A 22,806-nucleotide genomic window follows, 5' to 3' on the forward strand; every position below is an offset into this window, starting at 1 on the left:
ACTTCACTCTTTCTTTTTTAACTTCTCACATCTCATTTGACTCTTAAAAGAGGGTACAGAAACGAGGGGATAAAAACGGGAAAAGAAAGAAAGTTTACTGGTTCAAAAGCTTTTGATTGAAGCAAATGGTTGCTAAAGTGGGTTATGCCATTCAGACGATCTCTTTCCCTACACACACGCCGTATCATGTGTAGGTGCAGAAAATAAGAATGCATTTAAAAGTCACGTTTACACCGTGGCTGGTCAACGCGCTTAATGACTTGCAACCCATGTAAAGGCACAAAGCCTAATGCTGTTACAAAGGGTAAATGTGATTTTAAGGGTCAGATTGTGTGCATTTCGGGTCTTTTTCCAAAATTCAGACACACACACTATGATTTCTGACAGATAATTATTATTATTATTATTTATTTATTTTATTTTTTTTGGCCCTTTTGCACTTTATTAATAACTTGGGGAGTCACTTTATCCACTTTGCTAGGCCACAGCTTCAACAGCGATGCATGTGGTTGGTCAGTCTCTGGTTAATGTAACTTCTCAAAGGACCTGACCTGGTCTTGTATCACATTAACTTCACTGGGGTGTCAAACACTTTGCACTATATGATATCCCTCTATAACTCACCCTGGTGTAACACTGCTGACATCTCACATATACGCATAGTGACTAATTATCTCCAAGTGTGGGCTTGTTGACACTCTTAGACGTTATTGGTGTGACAGTTGCTCCATCAGAGTGAGCCCTTCGTTATCACCATTTCCCATCAAGCTCCCCGCCGATGTCACCTGTCAAAACTAGGGCTCCACAATGAAGCAAAGACCCTGTTGCTGACATGGCTGTTTTCTTTTTTTCTGTATTGTTCATTTCAACACAATCTGCCATATGTTTCCCACAAAAGATGATGAGAGGCTGGATTGGGACGTGAGTGTACTTGGGTGGGTGGGTCGAGGTGATATCTCTAAAGAAAGCTTCTGAATCGTCAGCATTCTGTCAGGTTGTGGAGGGAGGGGTGGTACACATGAACTCATTGATGTGTTTGACTTTATGTGGCATTAGCAGATTTTGGTGGCAAAAGCTAAAAGGATTGAGAATAACAGAAACAACAAGACAGGAAAAAAAAGCTCTCCGACATATGTGGCTGGTTTGAAGTGAAACGGAACAGTCTGTGAATTATGTCTTTCTCTGTTTCTCTGGCTCTTAGATGTTGGGGATGAGATGGCAAAACCTGTGAGTGCTGTCCAGCCCCCCTCCACCCAGCACCGGGACAGGAGCGTGGGTTCCAGCATGAAGGACTGCCCCTACTGTGGAAAATCTTTCCGCACCTCTCACCATCTAAAAGTACATCTAAGAATACACACAGGTGAGTAAGAAATCTTGAATGACAAATCCAAAAGGCTTACCTCCAGTAAGCTGTCCATGACACTAACACATTTAGCATTTTATTCTTTTCCAAAATGCCCCAAAAACTATTTGGACACTTAAGTGATAAATAAATAGTGATGATGCTAATGTTTAGGGATGTGCCCAAAGCCGAATACCTTATTCGGAAAGGCCTAAACCTGAGCGCAGCGTTAAATTCCTGACCTGAAGTGACGATTTCACGTCGGAGCCTGTCTATTCATCTTTTAAAGTTGACCACATTTATATCCACATCAGCGATTAAGGTTATTAACTGGTTAATACTTTATTCCCCCAAAAAGTTAAAATGCTCCATAAAGGTTTAAATGCTCCATAGAGTATTCATCTATTAGGAATATTCCTCCTTATGTAAAACGAAGAAACTGAAACTTTTTTTTTTGAAACATTTGTTTTTTGAAAACATTGAAAATGTTGTGTTCTTGAACTCTGGTAAGGCACTATATAAATGTAACATTATTATTATTATTATTATTATTATTATTTAACTAAATAATGGTGTCCTATCGTAAAAATTCCTGATAGACTTACGGGACTTTCACCTGTTTGTAGGCTATTTTGATTTTATTTTAATTTATCTTAATGTTTTAATTTGTATTTATTATTCACTGCAAAATGTGTGCTTGACATTTCACATTTTGCTTGACACCTGCCTTCAGAATAATGTTGTTATACATTCACAGACAAATGAAAATACTGTTTCATACAGATATTGATATCTGAAATACCAGGAGAAACCACAGTTAGCAACATATTCCACAGTTAATGTAGCCTACAAATTCAGCCTCAACTGGCAAGAAAAGAAGAATAAAATAATATATTTTTAAACAACAATAATAATAATAATAATAATAATAATAATAATCATTATTATTATTATTATTATTATTATTATATAATTATCAGTTGAAGCTGAATAATAATAATTATTATTTTTAGGCTATTATTATGAAAAGGCATATACAAGGCAGATTTTATTAATGGAAACTAAAAATGTAAGAGTAACACTTAAAAATGGGCGTTTCATTTAGTTTTGACGCATTTCCGGTTTAAGCCCTGCCCACACCTGGTTCTATCCAAATACAGAGACAGATACAGATCATTTTGTCATATGAACAGATACAGATACAAATACAGATAATGGCTTCGCTGCGCACCCCTACTAATGATGACCTTTTCTCAAAACCTTTCTTAAACAGCTGGTCCCAAGATCATTCAGTTTCCATCAAGTACACAGCAGAGAAACCACTGTAGTTCACAACATAAGCAGTGTGCATGTCCCACTGTTTTACAATCATAAAGTGTTTTAATACTTGCTGTCTTCATTTTGAGCAGTATCTGTTTCATCATATTAAACCTAACAATTATTTTTCTGTGACATGTTATGCTTGAAAATCATACTCATGATATCTTTCTTTAAAGTAAATGTATTTTTTATATTATATATTTATTTATTTATATATGTTGTCTAATGCAATTATATTCATACATATTTAAGTGTGGCTTTTTTGTCCAAATACTTTTTGGGGCCAATGCACCTCTCAGAGATCACATATTCTAAATTCTTTTAGGGGTAACCACCCCCACCCCCCCACCCCCGCCCCCCATCGTTAATAATGCACCTTAGTAATGCTGTTAGTAATGCACAGGAATACTGTACACAGCGCGCACACAAACAGAGACACACATGCACTGTTCAAAGTCAGTTGGAATCAAATAATAAATTGCGTTTGAAATGCTTTCTGCCTGGCATAAGCAACAAACTTCATATTGTTTGCATATAGTGCGGGAATTGAAGATCGGATTCATATCCGTTTGCGGAGACGCATTGATGTGACCAAGTGTAAATGGAATGAGCTTATTCAGTTGGATAGCAATCCGATCAGTAAGCATGCATGAAGTGACCAAGTGTAAATAGGCCCTGTTATTATTTTAGTGATTACCTACTATTTTTTAATTTGTGTTTTATATTAAATAATAAAGTAAAATAGCAAAGGGTCAATTAACTGCCAATATTTGTAGAGAAAAAATAAGATGTTGCTGGGTCAGTTGTAATAGTGGCATACACACAGTGTTTTTCTTTCTTAAAAAAAATAAATAAAATAAACAAATAAACAAAAAACTTTAAATAAATGTCAAGAAGAGCATACTATGGATTAAACTGAGTCAGTCCTCATTCCCAAATGATTATGAATAACATATGCTACGACACCTACATTTGCTCCAAGGTAAATTAATTTATGTATTGATTCATGTAATAATAAAAGCCATAGTAAATAAACAGATCACAGCATCAAAATTAGTTTCTTATGAAACATTATAAACAGTTCTGTTCACTTACATTAATGTTATCAGGTGTGTAATCACTATCAAATGATGCTTTTCTCTTTTCAAGTGACTGTGATAATCCTTTTTCTTTATTCTGTCTCCACATTTTTCAAATTACTGTGTAATTTTACGATTTCTTTTACAAATAAAAAAGTCAGATAAATATGCCTTACAATGTCACTCTTCATTCCTGCCCACTAGAGAATATTATGCATTCCATTTATGAGAATATTTTGCCAAAAACCAGGCTGTTCACGGCAATCCATTCATTCCTATGGGGAGTTCTGCAGAGCTTGTCAGAGCGAGCGAATGTAACAAAGGGGTGTGGAGCTTAGCCGAACCACTTAATGTACAGACTCCACTTTTATTTTATTTTGCTGATGATTTCAGCCATAGATGTGCTAACTTGAGTATTATCTCTCATTGTTCTACACTGATAGAATGTTCAGCATTCTAAGCCAACAACGAGGACATAATTTCAATATTTGCATTCTAATTGCTCTTCTTTCTCAATTCTTATTGCATGCATGATGAAAATAATGCATGCTGAATTGTGATTCGTCTTCCTTACTTGCATCCATTTAACCTCACTTTAAATAGGTGCCTTTATGCTGCAGAGACAGTCACATTACATGTTGATTGTCATACACAGTCAACAGACAACAGAAGCTAAAAATCTAAGCTTACCTAAAACTTAAACACTGTTCTTTTACTGTTTTCTATAAAGACAGTTGGCATTACCTTAATGAAATGCAAATCACTAAACTGTCAGTTACCTAACAAATGTGCATCATGTGGTAACATCTGAATAAACTGTTGATATTCAAGACAAATACATTAATTAATTAAATAAATATTACTGAGTAAACCTGAATATCTCGAATCACACCAATGAGAGTAATATTTAAAGTTGAGATCAGGTAGAAATAGCTCCTTAAGGTAACAACTGTACATGGACACATTTACATTGTATTTTTAAATCATGAGAAGGACAGATTAAAATAGAAAGAAGCAATCCCTCAATCCCTCTTCTTTCTTTAACTGTAAATGGAAATCACTTGCAGCTCAGGAAATTGATGGCTGATATTTTGTTGGTATGTGCTTACAAGGAAGCGTGGAGACCACCCAGATGCTGTGTCCCACTTAATAAGAAGCACATAGCTACTCTATTCTGGAGCATTAAGGTTGATTTTAAGGCATGCCATACAGTGGAGCTGATGTGTAACTCTCCCAGGCTGCAGTATTGTCATGTTCTGTTTTAACAGAAGCACAGGAAAAAGCCTTACATTTCATTCTAGTATAGTGCTCTTATCAAGTCTGAAGAACACTGATGTCTGCATTTGTTATTATCTAATATGGACTGTAAAGCAGTCTGAAGGAGTCATTTTCTCTTAAATGACTGATGTAGTAAAATGTTTGTAAATTGTTATGTAGTGTATGGCCATTGGCTACACTTTTGAAAATGTCAAACATACAATGACAGGCAGTCAGAGTAAAGTGTTTAAGTTTGATTTTCTCTGGTTTCTTTAAACAGAGGGGTTAAGGCTTTGGGCAAGCTGATTATATTCTTCTAGCAGGAGTGCAGTGGATGGAGTGGGGAAATATGTTTCTAGCTGAGGGAGGTTGAGTTATGCCTGCTCGGAGCAGGGGGTAAGGGTCCCCAGTAGAGCTATATTTCAGCAGAGAGGAAACAGAGACCCTCGTCCCAAGCCTCCGTTAACTCACTCACTCACTCACTCCACCCACTGGGATGGCCCATATGCGTGCGGTGTGGCCTGAGTGCGTTTGCACACAGACACTTTGCTTTCTGTCAATTCAGCAATTTACACACTTGCAAGATATGTGACTCTATGCTGATCAGTTATAGGTTTGTCATAAAGATTCAGGCTTGACATACATTTGAGATGGCACAGGTCTCAGTCTGGCTTTGTTCAAATTATTTACAGGAACAACAGGCATCCTCCATCCTGTAGAGTCACAGTCTTCCCTTCCAATCAGGCTTAAACTATGACGTTGACATTAAACAAATATCCTGCCTTGATTTAAAGCAATCAGACATGCGGATGACACAAAGTGCGCCTCAATCCTGATGCCGTTATTCCATCACAATGCCATTGCTTACTGAGGAGGCCAGGGCATTGTGTGACACAATGTTAGATTAATGAATCTCTAACGTTGGCTTGAAAGGAATGAAGTGAATTTAAATTTCCCCAAAAGTTAAAGAGCTAATGTTACAGTATTAATTTCCTCCCCAACAGTGAGTGGGAAAATATCCATTAGTGAAATTAAGCACAGTTTTCTAGGTAGCTAACATTGTGCAGCGTATATTGTGGGGCCACAGCTAATGAACACTGCAGTGGGTGATATTTCATTATACAAATTAATGCTCACATTTTAATGGGAAAGTCACATAATGAATCTAGGCTTCAGTGACAGCAATTAGAGACACAGATTGTCCCCTTCTGGACAAGGCAGTATTTAGCAGTAAGCAGCTGAAGATAAAAAATAAAAAGGTCCTTGCTCCTGACAATGGCTACGCATAACTCGAGGGCATTGGAGAACCATCATGCCAGATGAATCACCTGTATTTCGAGAGAGATGTTGGATGGACAGGCTTCGGCCGTGTGAGTTCACTTTGGTGATTAGGAGCCATTACACATCTTTTGAGAGACTTGGAAAAAAAAACAAAGAGATCTGGCTCACACAGCTGGATGGAGGTTTATGGTTATATCGAACAATGTTTTGGGGGTTTGCTTTGAAGAGGCAGAGAAAGTGATTAAGCTCAGGTCTGTGGTCAGTTGCTACTGTTCCAAACCATAAGCACTGTAAATAACAAAGTTCACTCGGCAGGCTTCCTGAGAGATATCTGAAAATATCACTTCTAAGATCTGCATGGTTTAGCTGTTTTGTTTCATTCATATTTATTTACTTTTGTTTTCATTCTTGATGCTTATTTTCTAACTACATGGTAAGTTAGTTTTCAAAAAGTCTTTAAAGCGAATAAAAGGATTGAAGTAATGGGCCATACAGTAAAGGCTAATTTAAAATGTAAAAATAACTTGTGGGTACTGCATTACGTGGAGGGCTTGAGAACTCAAACACCTTGACATTCTTGTTTATACATTTGGCGTAGATAAAACAGCTTAAAAAAAGAAAAGAAGAATAAAAAAAACATCTTTTTTTTTTCCAGTGTAGTCAGTCTCTCTCTCTCTCTCTCTCTCTCTCTCTCTCTCTCTCTCTCTCTCTCTCTCTTCTATCCCCCTGTGGTATGCAGGCTGTCTTTTCACCATTCTGTAAAGCCATATGGAAATTCATCTTTAAATATGTCATATCTATTAACTATTTTAATTGCCCTTCTATTAAGGCTGTGGGTGTTTATTCTTAACTGTTACTATGGAGTCATGACAAATCTCACAAATCCATATGAAATCAGTTTGCGCTGGACTTCTTCAAGTGGAGAGACTGAAAGCACTCTGTTAGAAGTGAATTTGTGAAATGATAACGGATATGTACTACTCACAGTGAGAGGTCTCTGTAATTTATACAAAGCCTGTCATACTATACCAGATGGCAATATGATATGTATTTTTTCTTCCCTATTTTTATTAACACAGTCCATCAGCAATAAGTGTTAGCTCTGGAAACTTTTTTTTGGTTGTTGTTGAGTTTTGCTCTCTCATTTTAAATGATGAAAAATTATAATCTCTTTACCTCTCTGCCTTGGCGATCCATTTTGTTTCTCTGAGGTTGTGTTGTTTTTGTGGATATCAATTAAAAGTGGATTAACGGGTACATAATGACCTTTAGCAGTAAATTGTGTGTAATGTTGCAAGGCAGGATACAGTATATTCCCCAGATGCCACACGTGCCCCTGACGTATGATGGAGCAGATGTCTTACTGAGCCCAAATGGTGCACAAAGAACACGCCACACGCACAGAGACTTACACAGGCACTCGAACACACTTATATAAACAGACAACCAGCAATATTGTTCACTATTTAAAATATATACACATACATAGGGCTATATGGGTTATAAATTTGGCATTACATCGTTTATTAGCATAATTTGTCCCTTTTTTTGGGAGTTGAATACATTTTTATTTTATCAATACTTTCATAAACAGACACTCAACATGGAGCGGAGAAAAGCAGATCACTGTAATTGTACTCTAATTTTGGGTACAGAATATCATCCCTTCCAGTTAAAGGAACTGAAATGATCATTTGCATCAAGGACGTTTCCTTATTGAATCACATCAAGCCCCTGTTATTCTGCTCAGAGGATAAGCACTTATTGGGTTAAAAGCTCATCTTGTATGATGTCTTTTGAAAATACGCTTCAAACACTCTTAGGTAGAAGAACAAAAGACAGCCCCCTACCCTGTCCCTCTTTCTATTTTTTTTCTCACCCTCTCTCCTGCCCTTCATTATATGTCCCGCTGCCCTTTCTATATATCTTATCAATACACTTTTGAGTTTATGTTTGTAATCCTTTATTTAGGGAGCTGTGCAGTGGGTCTGCAGATCTTCCATTCTTTTTTTCTGGAATGGCGCCCTCCAAATAATGATAAATTACTTGAGCACTATGCCATTTGCTAATTATATCCATGATTTACTACAGAGCCAGAATTAAATCATTCAATTCAGTCTTGCGTAACAATGCTAAATTTTTTCTGGGTTAAAAAATATTTTCCATGTGTATAATCTAAGCATTTATAGCCACACGCACACACACTTTGACAAACATGCTTTTATTTTCCTTTTTCCATATATTTCTCCCTCTCTGTCTTTCTTTTCCAACTCCTGCTACATCATTTAATTCCTGAATCATTACAGGGTCTCAAAAATCAAGCCTTGCATTGTTTATTGATTATATTAATCAAGCTTTCATTCCAAGTCTATTATAATTGTTGTCAGAAGGTATTTTTTATCGATACTGATCGGCTCATGCAAATGTATTTTAGACTCTTTCACTTTCATATGCTGCCCTTATTTCACTTTTAACAAGAATTATTGTACATTAGCATGTGTTTCTAAACTGCCTGCATGCCTTCTTTTACAGTACATTTCATGCTGGTTAGCATTTTATAATCATCAGTGTGAGGTTGCCTTATGAGGAATGCTCACGTGCACCACATATGGTGTGCTTATACTGTATCATTTAGACTAGATCTTCACTCTCAAACGAGGGCCTTTTATTGGGTGCATTTTGGACAGAGGGGTTGCAGTTTTCCTCTGGGAGCATCTGCTGGGCTTGATTTATCCTCAGCATGATAAACTGCAAATAGAGGATGTCCACAGAACAGCTTCACCACCAATGTAAAGGCCTGACTGCAGACAAGGCCAGAAGAGAGAGAGAGAGAGAGAGAGAGAGAGAGAGAGCAGCAAGCAGCAGCACCACAAGCTTGCAGTTCCCTATCTGAACAGAGATAACATCCAGACAGTTTTGTTGTAGATGAAAATATGATCTCTGTTGTGGACTGAAGGCACCATATGGTGATACATTTTTATGGCGCTGACGTGAGTGATGGCTCACTCGTCGGATCTGGATTGAGCTGGATTGACCTGTATTGAAACTCCTCCCTCCTCTCAAAAGGCTGGACTGTTTACTAAGTGAGACATGTTGTCGAATGCTGCAGACTGTGAGATTTATCGAGGCTTGACGTAATCCTCGATGTGATTTCTGTCAAATGTTTATATGTTGTCTTTCTTTTTGCTCTTCTTCTGACAGGTGGAACATGCTAAAGGTTCCTGCTGAGTTTTTTGGCACCTACAGAATATTATTAGTGTTGTACTGACATCAACTCCTATCTGTTTCTTTCCATCTCTATCAATGTAGGTGAAAAGCCCTACAGGTGCCCTCATTGTGACTATGCAGGCACTCAGTCAGCCTCTCTCAAGTACCACCTGGAGCGCCATCACCGTGAACGACAGAATGGAAGTGGTCCCTCAGCCAACCACCCTCCCTCCTCTGAACACAAAGATGACCATGGAAAGAACAATAGTGGCAGTGGGGTCTTTGCTCGTCCTGATGTCCTTCGTGGGGTCTTCAAAGGCATGATGCCCTCTGGTCTTGACTTCAGAGGGGGTCAGATGCTCCCACATCAATGGGCTCCACCAGCAATGCTATCCCACAGGGAAAGAGACCGTGAAAGGGAACGAGATCGCCATGGACCAGGGGCAGAGCCAACCACCGAGAGTATGAAGAGTCCTGAGGGACCCACCTCTGCTGGGGACAGTCCTGCCAGCTTCCCTGACCTGGGACGAGCCTATCAGAGTATGGTGGGAAATGGAGTCAACTTTCAAGGCTCTTTGCAGGCTTTCATGGACAGCTTTGTCCTCAATTCCATGAAGAAGGAGAAGGAGATCAGAGAGGGTCAGCTGCATGGCCAGCATTATATCCAGGAGAGTGCTGAGGCCAAAACCAAAAGAGCCAGTGAGGGAAACCAGGAGGAGAATCCTAGCAATGACAACAAGCCAGCTGAGGGTGGCCGCTCCCAGTATGAGCCTCTGGATTTGTCCGTTAGGCCAGACGCAGGATCCATTCCTGGAGCCTCCGTCACCCTCCAGGACAATGTTGCCTGGCATAGCTGCCTCTTCTGCTCTTTCACAACTGCTTCTGTAGAGCTGATTGCCCTCCACCTGCAAGCCAACCACCTGGGCAAAGGCAAGTTTGGCCCAGGCAAAGATACTAAGGAACAGCTCTTGGGTGAGCATTCACATGCAGGCAAAGTTACTGGCCTGGCTCCTCCACCACCAGGCCTTCTCCATCACCACGAGGGAGTCCCGTCAAGGGACAGGGAGACTGAGTCTGGGGATCTGAAGGTACAAGCAGGCTGGCCCAACCATCTGGAGCAACCCCCACATGGAGCGTCTATGGGAGCATTCTCCAGTGACTTCTACAAGCCCTTTGGCCCTGTGTATGATGGCTCTGCTAGAGGGCCTGTTGGATTTTTGGACCAGCAGCATATTCAGTCCAATGATGGGGGCGGTCAGGGCTCTCTGGACGACCTGTCCGACAAGGCATCTTGCAGTGAAATTGAGGCATCAGAGGAATGCGGTGCTCAGTCTGAGGAAGATGAAGTGGGTCGTGAAAAATCATTCCTCAACCCCACTGCCACAGAGCAGCTTATACGTTCAGATGAAGACGAGGAGGCAGAAGACAATGAAGAAATGGAGATGGGTGATGCCGAGGAGGAGGACCGTGGATCCATGCAAATGCTTCCTGAATCTCCTCTGTCAGGGAAGGACACCCAAAGGTGTAAGCTGTCCATGGGACCCCAAAGCTCTGGGCTTTCTCCTCCTCAGCATACCACCCCTGAGAAGCAATGGCAGCAGCAGCAGGCAGGCATTGGTCTTCTCTCCACAGGCAGTGGTCCTCCTGGCCTGGTAAAGCCTGATCAGGCCCACCTGGAGCACCAGATGAACATGCTATCTGTTCTGCGGGCCTACAGTTCAGAGAACCTCACAGCCTTCAGCGGAGGCCTAGGCAGCAGCTCCAATGGAGGAAGCAGCGGCACCAGCAACTTGACAAGAATTGACCCCACTGGTGAGTATTGCAACATCAACTTTTTTTTCAGTTTCATAAACCAAAGAACAATGACTCACTGTTAAAAATATAGACTCTTTGGCCAGTAAACACACTATTGATATACATTGCATTATGCAAAGCACACCATCACTACCAATTGAGTCATTTGTTCAAGTGCTCTCTCATTGGTCAGAAACTAACCAATACGAGAAACTCTCTAAAGGAGCAAAATTTGCTTTTGAGTGACTTCAACCTTATTTCAAGCAAGTTTAGAGACCATCAGGATGACAAAGTGACATTAATCTTCATTACATTGTCATTTTACAAGAGCTCCAGTCCCACCCTCTCTCAATTCCTCCTCATTCGGGGAATAAGGTTGTCTACTTTTTCAACAGACCAGGAGCCTATGGTCCTTGTGTCATCTCTAGCACACAGAACCTAACTATCTTAGCTTTCATAAAGGCCTCTCCCACAAACCCATTACTTTATAAGAGGCTTGGATCTATAGCTTTGTGAAAAATGATCTGTCAGCTTTCATGATTCTGCTAAGGTTACTGGCGCTCTTTGAGACTACTGTGTTTCACATTGCCCTTTCTGAAAATGTGGTGATAAAAAGAAAAATAGAGTAACTGTGAGTGAAAAAATAGGCTACATCTCAAAGACTTGAATTTGTAGTTTGGTTAGAGTAGCCATAGTAGAAATTAAGTGGGATCTACAACCTTTAGTTGTCACCACCCTATATCAGGTATTTCCTTCAGTTAAGCGATTCATTTTGCTGAATAAAACTGTCAGCTAATACAATTTATGTACCCTCCATTTTTCTCATGCTCTTAATATATTATAAATTAAGAAGCAGACTTATTTTCAAATCTGCAGTTGAGCTAGACATTATTAGTGTGATGCTTTACATTGGCATTATTACTTCTAGTCTGCAAACACAGAGGAGTAAGGCAGATATAATAATTATTATTTATTTTATTTTATTTGCTCCCAGTGAAACAATTTGACTGCAAATAGGTTTAGGATTTAACAAGGCGTTTAAACTAGTACTGCAAGTATTTCTAACAGACTTGACAAATCTTGATACTGATTGTTGTAATTTGGAACAATACAATTATTCATTCCAAAAACTTTTCTTCTCCAGAGAAAGCCTTATCTCTAAAGGTCAATCACTCTTCATGGCAGAATGAAAGGAGGATGTCACAAGGGCACTTTTCAAATGTCTTTTTGTGTTATATACCATGCTTTATTAGTAAACACAAATTTATCAAGACTGATTTAGAGGACAAATAGGAATAAGTTAAGATATTTTACATTCATTTAATTTTCCTCCTTCAAAACGGTTTACATTAACAATTAATGCCGCTTTTGAACTTTCAATTAAGGAAAATATGTCTGTCATGGAGGAACCTGTTACATTTTTAATATTTAGAGGTCATTCACTCGGCTGAAAATGAATGCTAGTTTTTTGTCAGCATGTTGAATGTATCGTATTGTAATATCCTTCTTTAATCAAAAGACATTTGAAAAGTGCCCTTGTGACGTCCTCCTTTCATTCTGCCATGAAGAGTGATTGACCTTTAGAGATAAGGCTTTGTCTGGCGAAGAAAAGTTTTTTGTTTGGCATTTTTTTAGCATGATTCCATCCATTTGTCCCTGGTGGATGCTGACCAGCAGCTGAGCGCCTCTGTATACACTGTGATAGTGTGTGGGCATGTTTAAGTATTACATACAGTAAAAGCATTGAATGACCACGAGAAAAACTCAACAGACAGTTTATTCATCCTGCACTGAGGGGAATGTGTATCACTACTGAACCTGTTGTACATACTTGTGTATGTGTGTGAGGGAAAGAGAAAGTGAAAGAAAGAAAGAAAGAAAGAAAGAAAGAAAGACAGATAAATTTGGCCACCTGATGAAGGTGTTCTTCTGCTTTTGTTCATGTCTTCAGTCTGTCCACATTTACATAGAGAAATACCAGGATCCACGTTTACACCGACACCTCTGTAGACTCTGTCACAATGTAAATCCTCACCAATGTCTTTGACCCAATTTGAATATTCATTTTGAATTAAGACTGACAAAGAGAGACTACCACACAATACCAAGGTCTAAAACAACTGCTCTCGCACGTGCAAGTATATTTAAAAGTGTATTTATATGCAAACTCATATAGATGTAAAATAACCATACAAGTAGAACTATCCTAGAGACTTTTATGCTTGGGTTTCTTGTACAGAACTGAATAAAACGCATTCTTCACGATTCCTTAGGGCTGGGCATAGATGAAGCAAAAATCTCTCTGAAAATTTAATTCAAGGCAAAATGTGATTATCTGAAGTGGCTTGGCATTAGGTTTGCATGCAAATAATGCATAAATCATTAATATTTAGAATTCTCTGTTGAATTTGTTATGCCTTGACATCTAGGGTGGAGTGGAGTGAGATTCATTCTAAAGTGGCACTCTAATTATTCTAACGCTTTTATAAGACACACAAACACATCTTACATGTTGAGTATGTTATATTCATAGTATCATGGCTTGGCCTTTTCCTATCAATACATACAATACAAACACTTTCCTTGTAAATCACAACAAAAACCTGACATTTCCAGTCATTTAATTTAGAAGACCATGTTAACCAGAATAAATCGACTCACCTTCATGTTCAGATGCCAAGTTTACTGTAAAGAAAATAATTCAGAGAGGGCATATTAATCAAAGGTATATTTACGATATAGTGCCAAATCCTCCAAGACGACACAGCCTGTGTGTAGTCCAGTGGATTAGCTTTGTATTGTTCAGATTGCTTAATGGCCTTGTTCCATTGTGCAAGGCAGCCATTATGTAAGTGTATCATATAATCAATACAAGGTCTGTTAGTGGATCTTCATCTATACATTGCACATGTCTCAAGCACTGTGTTCTTTGTCTGTCTTTTGTTTGCTATTCTTTGTCTTCTTAATTTAACAACATATCATCACAGGCTGCAGTGTAGGTTATAAGAAACACACATCAGCCTCACCTATCTCCAGCACCTGTGCTGAATGTAGTTACGTCCAGCACATAGTGAGAATGCAGCCTTCAACATTTTTAAATTGTTAGATGATGTGTTAAAGAATCAAAACATGAGCGAAGAGAACGGAGGATGATGTGTCAATGAAAAAAAGTACTTTCATTTAATGTGAAGCACCACTCACAGCAAAGATAGAGAGAGAGAGAGAGCGAGAGAGAGAGAGGGAGAGAGAGAGCATGAGAGAGAGAGAGAGAGAGAGAGAGAGAGAGAGAGAGAGCGCAACCAGGGTAAACAAGAGAAATTAGATTATTAGTGCCACTGGCCTCTGATTCTCAGTCTCTCTCCATCACCATCTCAAAGCTCTCCACACCACTCTGCCCTCACCCCTTTTTGCTCTAGTTGTTGTTTTCATTGTCGTCGTTGTTGCTTGCAATTTAAACAGTTTAAACCCACGCTACCTCCATTAGCCGTTAAGAAAAATGGTCACCCTTGGATTTCTCTCAGGAGCAGTTGTGAGTTTAAGCTCAGTGTGCCACCATTAACTTCAATAAATTAATGTTCAGGGTCCCAGAGACCCCAATGATTATTATGTCCAAAATAATCATAGTAATTTAAAAATTAACCTATTATTTTACCTTCATATTCTTTTAATATGTTCCGATGACCTAAAAAGAATAATAATAATAATAATAATAATAGTAGTAGTAGTAGTAATAATAAACTGAGGTAAATACAACACAACAAATCCAAATAGACAGTTGTAAAATGTAAAAATGTCTTACTTTTAGTCATGTTTTATATCTGGGGCCTTTGAGACCCCAAACAGGGTTTTTTTTTTTTTTTTTTTTTTTTGGTGACATTCTCAAAGGGCCTTGAGGTCTCTCAGACTTTAAACCGAACATCCCTCTATTTAAAGTGTGTGATTTTTCCATTTCTGCCCCACTCTGCAAGAAGTGTATGCAATGTGCAGTGTCTCTGTGCTGTGATGGGCAGCTGGGTGTGTTTGAGCTTCTTTGGACGTAGATATTTCTCAACAGTCCAGGTTTCAGATGTTTACCACTAAGAACAGTCCAGCCACCACCGACAGTCCAGTTTTGCCACTTAGTTAAGACATTCCTCAAGCTTTGAAGTGTAGTAGGCAGAGAAAAAGAAATGGATGAGAGAGAGAGAGAGAGAGAGAGAGAGAGAGAGAGAGAGAGAGAGAGAGAGAGAGAGTAAACAGAGCAGGAATGAAAGATAGGATGTATAAAAAGATTAAAAAAAAGGGGCTGCTCACCCCAACCATCGTAGTTCATAAGGCCATGACACCCCCTGGTGGAAAAGCAGTGAACCCTGTCCCCATTCACTCCTAACCACTCAGTGAGAATGACAGATGATTGGAGAGAGAGAGAGAGAGAGAGAGAGCGAGAGAGAGAGAGAGAGAGAGAGAGAGAGAGAGAAGGAAGCAGAGAGAAAGAGGGGCTAAGCACACTTAAGCATGTGAATAACTCATGGAGCTGAGAAAAAGGCAAGTAGAAGATAGAGATGGATAGGGAAAGATGCACTTGTGTAGAAGTGGAGAAAAGAGGTTTAATCTGTAGAGGACTGTTTTGTTTTTTGCCTTTTTTTCTTCGGTGCAAATCACTTTGGGTTTATCAATTTACAACGTGTCCTCCTTCTCCTAAATATGTTGTGGCACACTTGCTGCAAACTCTAAAACTGAGTGAGAAAATTGACATTTATCAAGCCCACAAACAATGCAGTTAAGAAGATTAGAAATGTTTAAATGTATTTCAGTATTTTATCCCTTTCATTCTAGTGCCTGTCTGCTAGCCAGTGTGTATATTTCTTTTATGTATGTGTTGGGATGTACTGTATCTTGCCCAGCAGACAGGAGTGAGTAGTTAAATGTAATTGGTGTTTAGTCACCAGTGGCCAATTATCACTGTCAGGAGGGTGTAGGATCAGACCCTCTCTTGGGCGGGTCTTGACCCCAGTCTGGTGTTGGTCAGAGACAGTGCACTACTTCCTGTCTTCCTGTCAGCTTTTAAGTTCATATCGCCCCCTCTCGAACTTTTTCTAACTTTGTATGCCTCTTTATCTGTCACTTTTTTCGCTAATTTTCTATCCATTTCTTTGTCTCTTTCTCTCAAGGCCTGACTGCTTTAAAAGTGTAGAGTGAGAGTGGTAATAAAGAGCTTGTGTGTGTCTGTTCCCCTGACTAGGTTCTTTAAAGCTATTATGATAATTAAAAACATATGGTAACTGCAATGTGCAGTGTGAACCCGCAGATGTAAAGCAACAGAGGCGACTTATGACTACCATACTTTCCCTTCATACTGGAACTAGACATGTACAAACACACACACATCCACTTTAAACATCCTCAGTTAAGAGGAAAATTTAACATTTAATTACACATTACAAACCATATAGTGTGTGATAATCACAATATACGGTAGGGGTGAGCTGGGCTTGTTGTTACACACACAGAAGTTGTCACAAGGGCTATACAGAATCTCAGTAATGGTTTACTGAGTCAGATGTCAAAAGATTTCAATCAAATGTCCAATTGCTCAAATGTGTGTTTTGTCTAACCAAGGTTTTGTATGTTGGTTCCATATATCTACTTTAAAACCCTCGAATATTTAGAAAAAATTGAATATTTTTTGTGAATTCTACTCTTCAAAATGAATTTTCACTATCATCATATTTTTGTTTTTGCTCCTGGGTAAACAAGCGAACATAATCAAACCACACTGGCATACATGCACATAAGGCTCAACTATATTATAGGAGCAAATTTTGGCCGAAAGGTAAATGTGTTCTTAGGACAGCAGTATTTGTAATTTGATCCAGGTTACATATTAAGCGGTACAGGATGTGTTTTAAATGTCATAAATTAATACAATTTATCATTTACAATATATGTTGGCCAATACAACTTTTGTTATATGTTTGAATTTTTTGGTTTTGTTTTGTGCTTCTGATAATTGTTTTACTTTTTAAAATTAGCTGAAAACCCTATAATTGGCTGTTTTTTGTTTTGTTTTTTTGTGATTTTTTTTTTTTCCCCTTTTTCACCAAATGTGGAATGCCCAATTCCCAGTGCGCTTTTTAAGTCCTCGTGGTCGTGTAGTGATTTGCCTCAATCCGGGTGGCGGACGATGAATCCCAGTTGCCTCCATATCTGAGACCATCAACCCGCACATCTTATCATGTGGCTTGTTAAGCACGTTGCCACGGAGACATAGCGCATGTGGAGGCTTCACGCCATCCACTGCGGCATCCACGCTCAACTCACCACACGCCCCACCGAGAACTAACCACATTATAGCGACCACGAGGAGGTTACCCTATGTGACTCTACCTTCCCTAGCAACCGGGCCAATTTGGTTGCTTAGGAGACCTGGCTGGAGTCACTCAGCAAACCCTGGGATTCGAAGTAGCGAACTCCAGGGGTGGTTGCCAGCATCTTTTACCACTGAGCTACCCAGGCCCCCTATAATTGGCTGTTTAATGCAGATGTAGAATTAAAGAGAAACATTGATTTTGTTTTGGCCACTGGTTTAATGGCAGGTTACATTGTGACAACTTACCACATATAGTGTGACAGCGTTCCCTGCTAATGGATCAAGTTGTCCCAAAAGGTCAGTGTGTGTTCAATGGACTGTACCTTTTTCCTGAGCAAAAACTGTGGAATGTTTAATAACTTTTTTTGTAGCCAGCACTGAAAAGCACGTGGCTATGCAGAAATTGACTTTCAAAAATAAACATACCCTAGAGTTAAAAGTGTGACAACTAGCCCCGGTCTTCCTTATATATATATATATATATATATATATATATATATTTTTTTTTTTTTTTTTTTTTTTTTTTTTTTTAAAGAACACAATTTTAATTTCACACACAAACACACTGTTGTCTGTTCTTATCACTGTAATGGCTTTCTCATTTACCACATAGTAATTACTATTTCCACAGTCTCCTAATTTACGGACTAATAGAGCTATTAAAGACATCAAGTGAGAAAGAGAAAGAAAATGAAACTTAAAACAGACATAATTTCTTTGTTTCTATTTGCCCCTGACTTTAATCTCCCTTTTGGTGAAAAGAGATCTCCCCAGTGTAGGGATGAAACTTGGTAATTGCCAGTATTGGTGTCCTCATCAGGTGGCTAATTAACAGTAATATGGCTCATGTTAGTCTGCTAGCATCCACACGGCCCAGTGTTTGGGTGACTGTGGAGAGATGGGACAACCCATCACACTGATGACACGAGTGGCCTGAGGGTCAGCCAGTCTGTGTTTTATGTATACATAATCCCTATCCCTTACCATTAATGTCAGGAGTTGAGAACCTGCATTGAACCGCATTATTACAAATTACTGATTTCTTAAAGACTCTGAGACGAATCCTTCATCTCTGACTGATGACGTTTAACCTGTCACCGGGAGTTTAAATGCTGTCAGCCTCCAAGCACACTGTTGTGGTACATTTAAGAGCTGTCAAACAGTCTTATTACAGAGTAAAGGTAGATTCTTGACACGACACATCAGACTGCGCCTCTGAACCTCGTCCCACGCTTCTCCATCTCAGAGCACACTGCCGCGGGGAAGCTCCCTCACAATGAAAGACTGCTTTCTCGCTTGCTCTCTCTCTCTCTCTCTCTCTCTTGCTCTTGCTCTCTCTCTCTGGAAGTCTCTGAGGTGACAGACAGTGTTGGTGCCTCTCGACCATTTCCATTGTGTAGAGTGTGATGAAGGCTCGTCGGGAGAAGGCAAGGTGCTATTTCACATGTTCAATATTACCATTTTAACTTCAACCTAGGTGAATTAGCACCTTGTCACTCAGCTACGCAAATTCTGGTTTCAATGAGCAATTAATTGTAAAAGCTGTTGTCAAGCCCACTGGATGGTACCTGTTGCGCTCCCTCAGCAGCTGTGCGATCTCTAAAAATATTTTTCTCTACACTAATTTACTCCGATATCAACTTTTGTGGTGCTGAAAGCTTTTGGAATGCCTCGTAATTTCGCTCCCTTTCACTCTTGCCTCGTATCTTGCTGATGTACAGTAAGCTTCATAATTTCCAGCGGATAAAGAGAGAGTGGTCACTGAATAAAGGATCAGGTTCCAGTCTGACAACAAAGGAAAAGAAATATTCAATGCTAATGACAGCAAAACAATTATGCTATTCATAATATTAGACGGGAAAAAAAAATCTTGTTAGAGGAAACCTTGGGAGAGGAGAATATGAAGTGTTCTCACTGCTGCAGTAATCACGGCATGCTGCCATTATTTTTATTCCCCTGCAGCCCACTATAGTTTGCATTTAATGACAGAAACCCTTAAGCTAATATTTAATAGATTTGCTCCTCAACCCAATGTTTTTTTTTGTTTTGTTTTTTTTCACATATTTGATCTTGTTATTTCTTTGTTATTTATTTATTTTTTTCCGACTTTGTTCACTTTGCTGCGTGCATTCCCCAGGTGCCCTTAGATGTAAGGATCTGCTCTCAGAGTACTTGTATCGAACAATACTTCCTGCCTATGCTGGGGCACACCTCACACATATTATGCACAGACAAATACGCTTTCACACGCAACCTTCCCAACATAATGATTATGCTTACACACACACCGTATGACACACACTCCAAACGTAATGAGGGAATATGCCCCGACTGCAGCTGGCAGGCACAGGAGTTAAAAAAAAAGAAAAAAGCACATGTATGTCAACTTTTATTTGCTCTTTTATTCTACATCAATGGCAAATGATGCGGAGAAGTTAATAAAACAAATACAGAAAACACAGTCTGGCTGAGGCATCCGCAACAGGGGTGTGTTTTTAGCGCTAGTGTAGCAATTATAGACGAATTGGTCACGCATTTCCACTTTTTCTAGTTGCTGTGCAAAGGAAGATCTGGTCCAATAAGTCATATTTGATTTTAACTTCAAATGAATAGGGAGGAAAGAAAGTTCCTGCAAATAGAAAGAGTGGAGGAGCAACATAAAAGAAAAGCATTGCATGAGAAATAAACCCACATTATACAATTAGCTGTTAAAAAATGCACTTAATTCCTCTGTAGAGATGGAAATAAATCACACAAGCTCCAGCATTGTTCCACACAAATCCCATCGAATGGATTTAAGATGGCGTATTGTTTATTAGGGAAATATGGGGGGAGGTGGGAGAGCTGCTGTTCTAATTGCAGTAATTTAATCAGGATTAGAAAGGTTACCTGGATGAGGTGGCAGTGCAAGGACACTGATGCTTGTGGAACCACAGATTTCAGCCTGAGTAATAATGCACATTTTGCGGCTTACATTGTGTCAATGTCCTTTTTCGCGTTAACAAATTTACAGTCGAGCCTGCGCTGGCAGTGGTGGCACTCTTCTGTGGATAAATATACAGAATGGTCTATTGTTTCCTTTCCTCCCCCCTTCAGTGTTTCTCTCTCTCTCACTGTGTGTTACCCTCTCTCTCCCAAGCCTTGTGTAATAGGAAGCAAAGAGAATCCATTTTAATCAGATTAATAAGTTGGTTGATCACATATAACCTAATTTTCATTCAGTCATGCCCTTGTCCACTGAGTCGTATACAAAATGACCTTTCTGTCGCCACGGCGACCATAAAGCACAGTAAGTGCCATTGTGCTGCCAAAAAAGCTGAAGATGTTTTACATCACTGCAAAAATTTATGTGTCAATTTTTTGCCTTCAAATGTGATGCCCCCTTCCACAAAAGGCCAACCTCCAATTGAGGGCCATTAGGTTGAGACTCGAGTTTCCTAGGGCCTGGGAGATGGGAACAACTTACCTCCTGCATTCACAGTAATATGAATCGTCCTTTTAAAACAGATATGGTTACATATTAGTTTTGAAAGGTACAGTAACTGCCTTAGATTTAGCTCTCTCCAACAGTAGGCCTTTTGTGTCCACAAGAACTCAATAACTGGCCTGTGATCCCATTTTAGTTCTCTCACTCGGAAACATGCACACACACACACACACACACACACACACACACACACACATACACACACTCGAATGTGCCATAACACACCGGCTGCTCATGAAATACTACAGTTTGAAAGTGTTTGAGGCTGAATGATGGCTGATGGCAGTTATGAGGCAAAGTCTGAAATCAGGTTAAACTTTTTCCTGGTTCTGTTTGTTCTCAAGTGTTACTTTCAGAAGTTATTTTCTATTCCTTCATCAAGATAAATCTCAGCCTTGATTTACTGGTATGATGAGCAGTTTCAAAGGAAATCTGCTGAGATTTAATTATACACAGAAAGAAAAAACTAAAAAGAAAGAGAGAGGGAGAGAGGGAGAGAGAGAGTCACAGCACACACACACATGCATAGGCTTTCAGTCACAGCTCCACGCACACAAACAGGAAATATGAATGAAATATGAAGTGGGCTAGCGACTGCATGCACCCATATGTTTGAGCCTAACAGCAGTTTATAGGCAGTTCTAATATGACAAGTTTATATTGAAGCACAGGACACTGATTTAAAAATGACATAGTATACAAAAAAATAAAGACAATAATAATAATAATAATAATAATAATAACTCATATTAATACATTTTATTAAACAATTTCCTCCAGCAGATTTGAAAACAGTTCTTGTATTTGTCCATGATAACCACCATTATGCTATCTGATGATTAGTGAACAAAATTGCTTGGCATTTATGCAACAAGTTATTTGTTTCTTTACACTTTCTTTACAAAACTTGTTTTGTTGTTTAATTATCTGTTCGGGAGTGGCACACCACAAGAGGATGAATTCTCTGTGTGATTCATTGGGCAGTAATTCTTGTAAAATCAGGCTGAGCATGCCTGTTTCCAGAAAAAGTAACAACTTTATGGTTTATAGGTTTTTTTAAGCCAGCATCCAAAAAAGGAGGGGGACTAAGCTGAGGATTAACACCATACTTTAAGATAAATCTTTTTTAATATGAAACATCATCCCCACTTACTCTGGCCAGTCATTATTTAACGGACTTTCTTTTTTTTTTTTTTACAGCAAGTTTAAGAGCATAGCTTCTTCTGACAATCTCTGCCATTGTTTTTTTCTTTTAACCGGCTCCGCAAACGCATTCATTAAGCTTTAAACTCAGAACAATGGATGAGCACATAGCTGTGCACATTAATGCTTCTGTAAATGGAGAGAAAGAGAGGGTAAAAAAAGAAATAAAAATGAAACAGATAAGCGGCGCTTGGCTGCCCCCTCTCTCCCTGAACTGAAGACAAGAAAACAATAAAAACTTAACCAAATCTCTTCTTCCCATCGTTAAATCCTTGCCGAACTTAATGCGCCAGACCCTAACAGACAAACATCATAGTCTGTCTCCAGTCCCGAATTGACTGCACAGGGATTGGTCACACTTTTTAAGTAGCATTTCATAATGGATTTCGATGTTGGTTGCGCTTTTAACTGGTGCTATGAATGGAAGGCAAAATGTCTCTTTATTATCAAAAACAATAGTTCTTTCTTTCTCCTCTCTTGTTTGTAT

At 39.1% G+C, this 22,806-nt stretch overlaps 1 protein-coding gene across 4 annotated transcripts in view; it reads left to right on the forward strand.

Annotated features, from left to right (window-relative positions):
* LOC127446064 (zinc finger protein 536-like) overlaps positions 1-22,806 on the forward strand; it is a 215,967-nt gene that overhangs the window by 146,388 nt on the left and 46,773 nt on the right. For all 4 annotated transcript variants that reach the window (XM_051706705.1, XM_051706699.1, XM_051706715.1 and 1 more), the window contains 2 exons: positions 1,202-1,360; positions 9,589-11,298. In XM_051706705.1, coding sequence (XP_051562665.1) covers positions 1,202-1,360; positions 9,589-11,298 — 1,869 coding nt within the window. The remainder of the gene's footprint in view (positions 1-1,201; positions 1,361-9,588; positions 11,299-22,806) is intronic.

The sequence above is a fragment of the Myxocyprinus asiaticus genome, chromosome 1 (assembly GCF_019703515.2).
Source record: "Myxocyprinus asiaticus isolate MX2 ecotype Aquarium Trade chromosome 1, UBuf_Myxa_2, whole genome shotgun sequence".
Lineage (NCBI taxonomy): Eukaryota > Metazoa > Chordata > Actinopteri > Cypriniformes > Catostomidae > Myxocyprinus > Myxocyprinus asiaticus.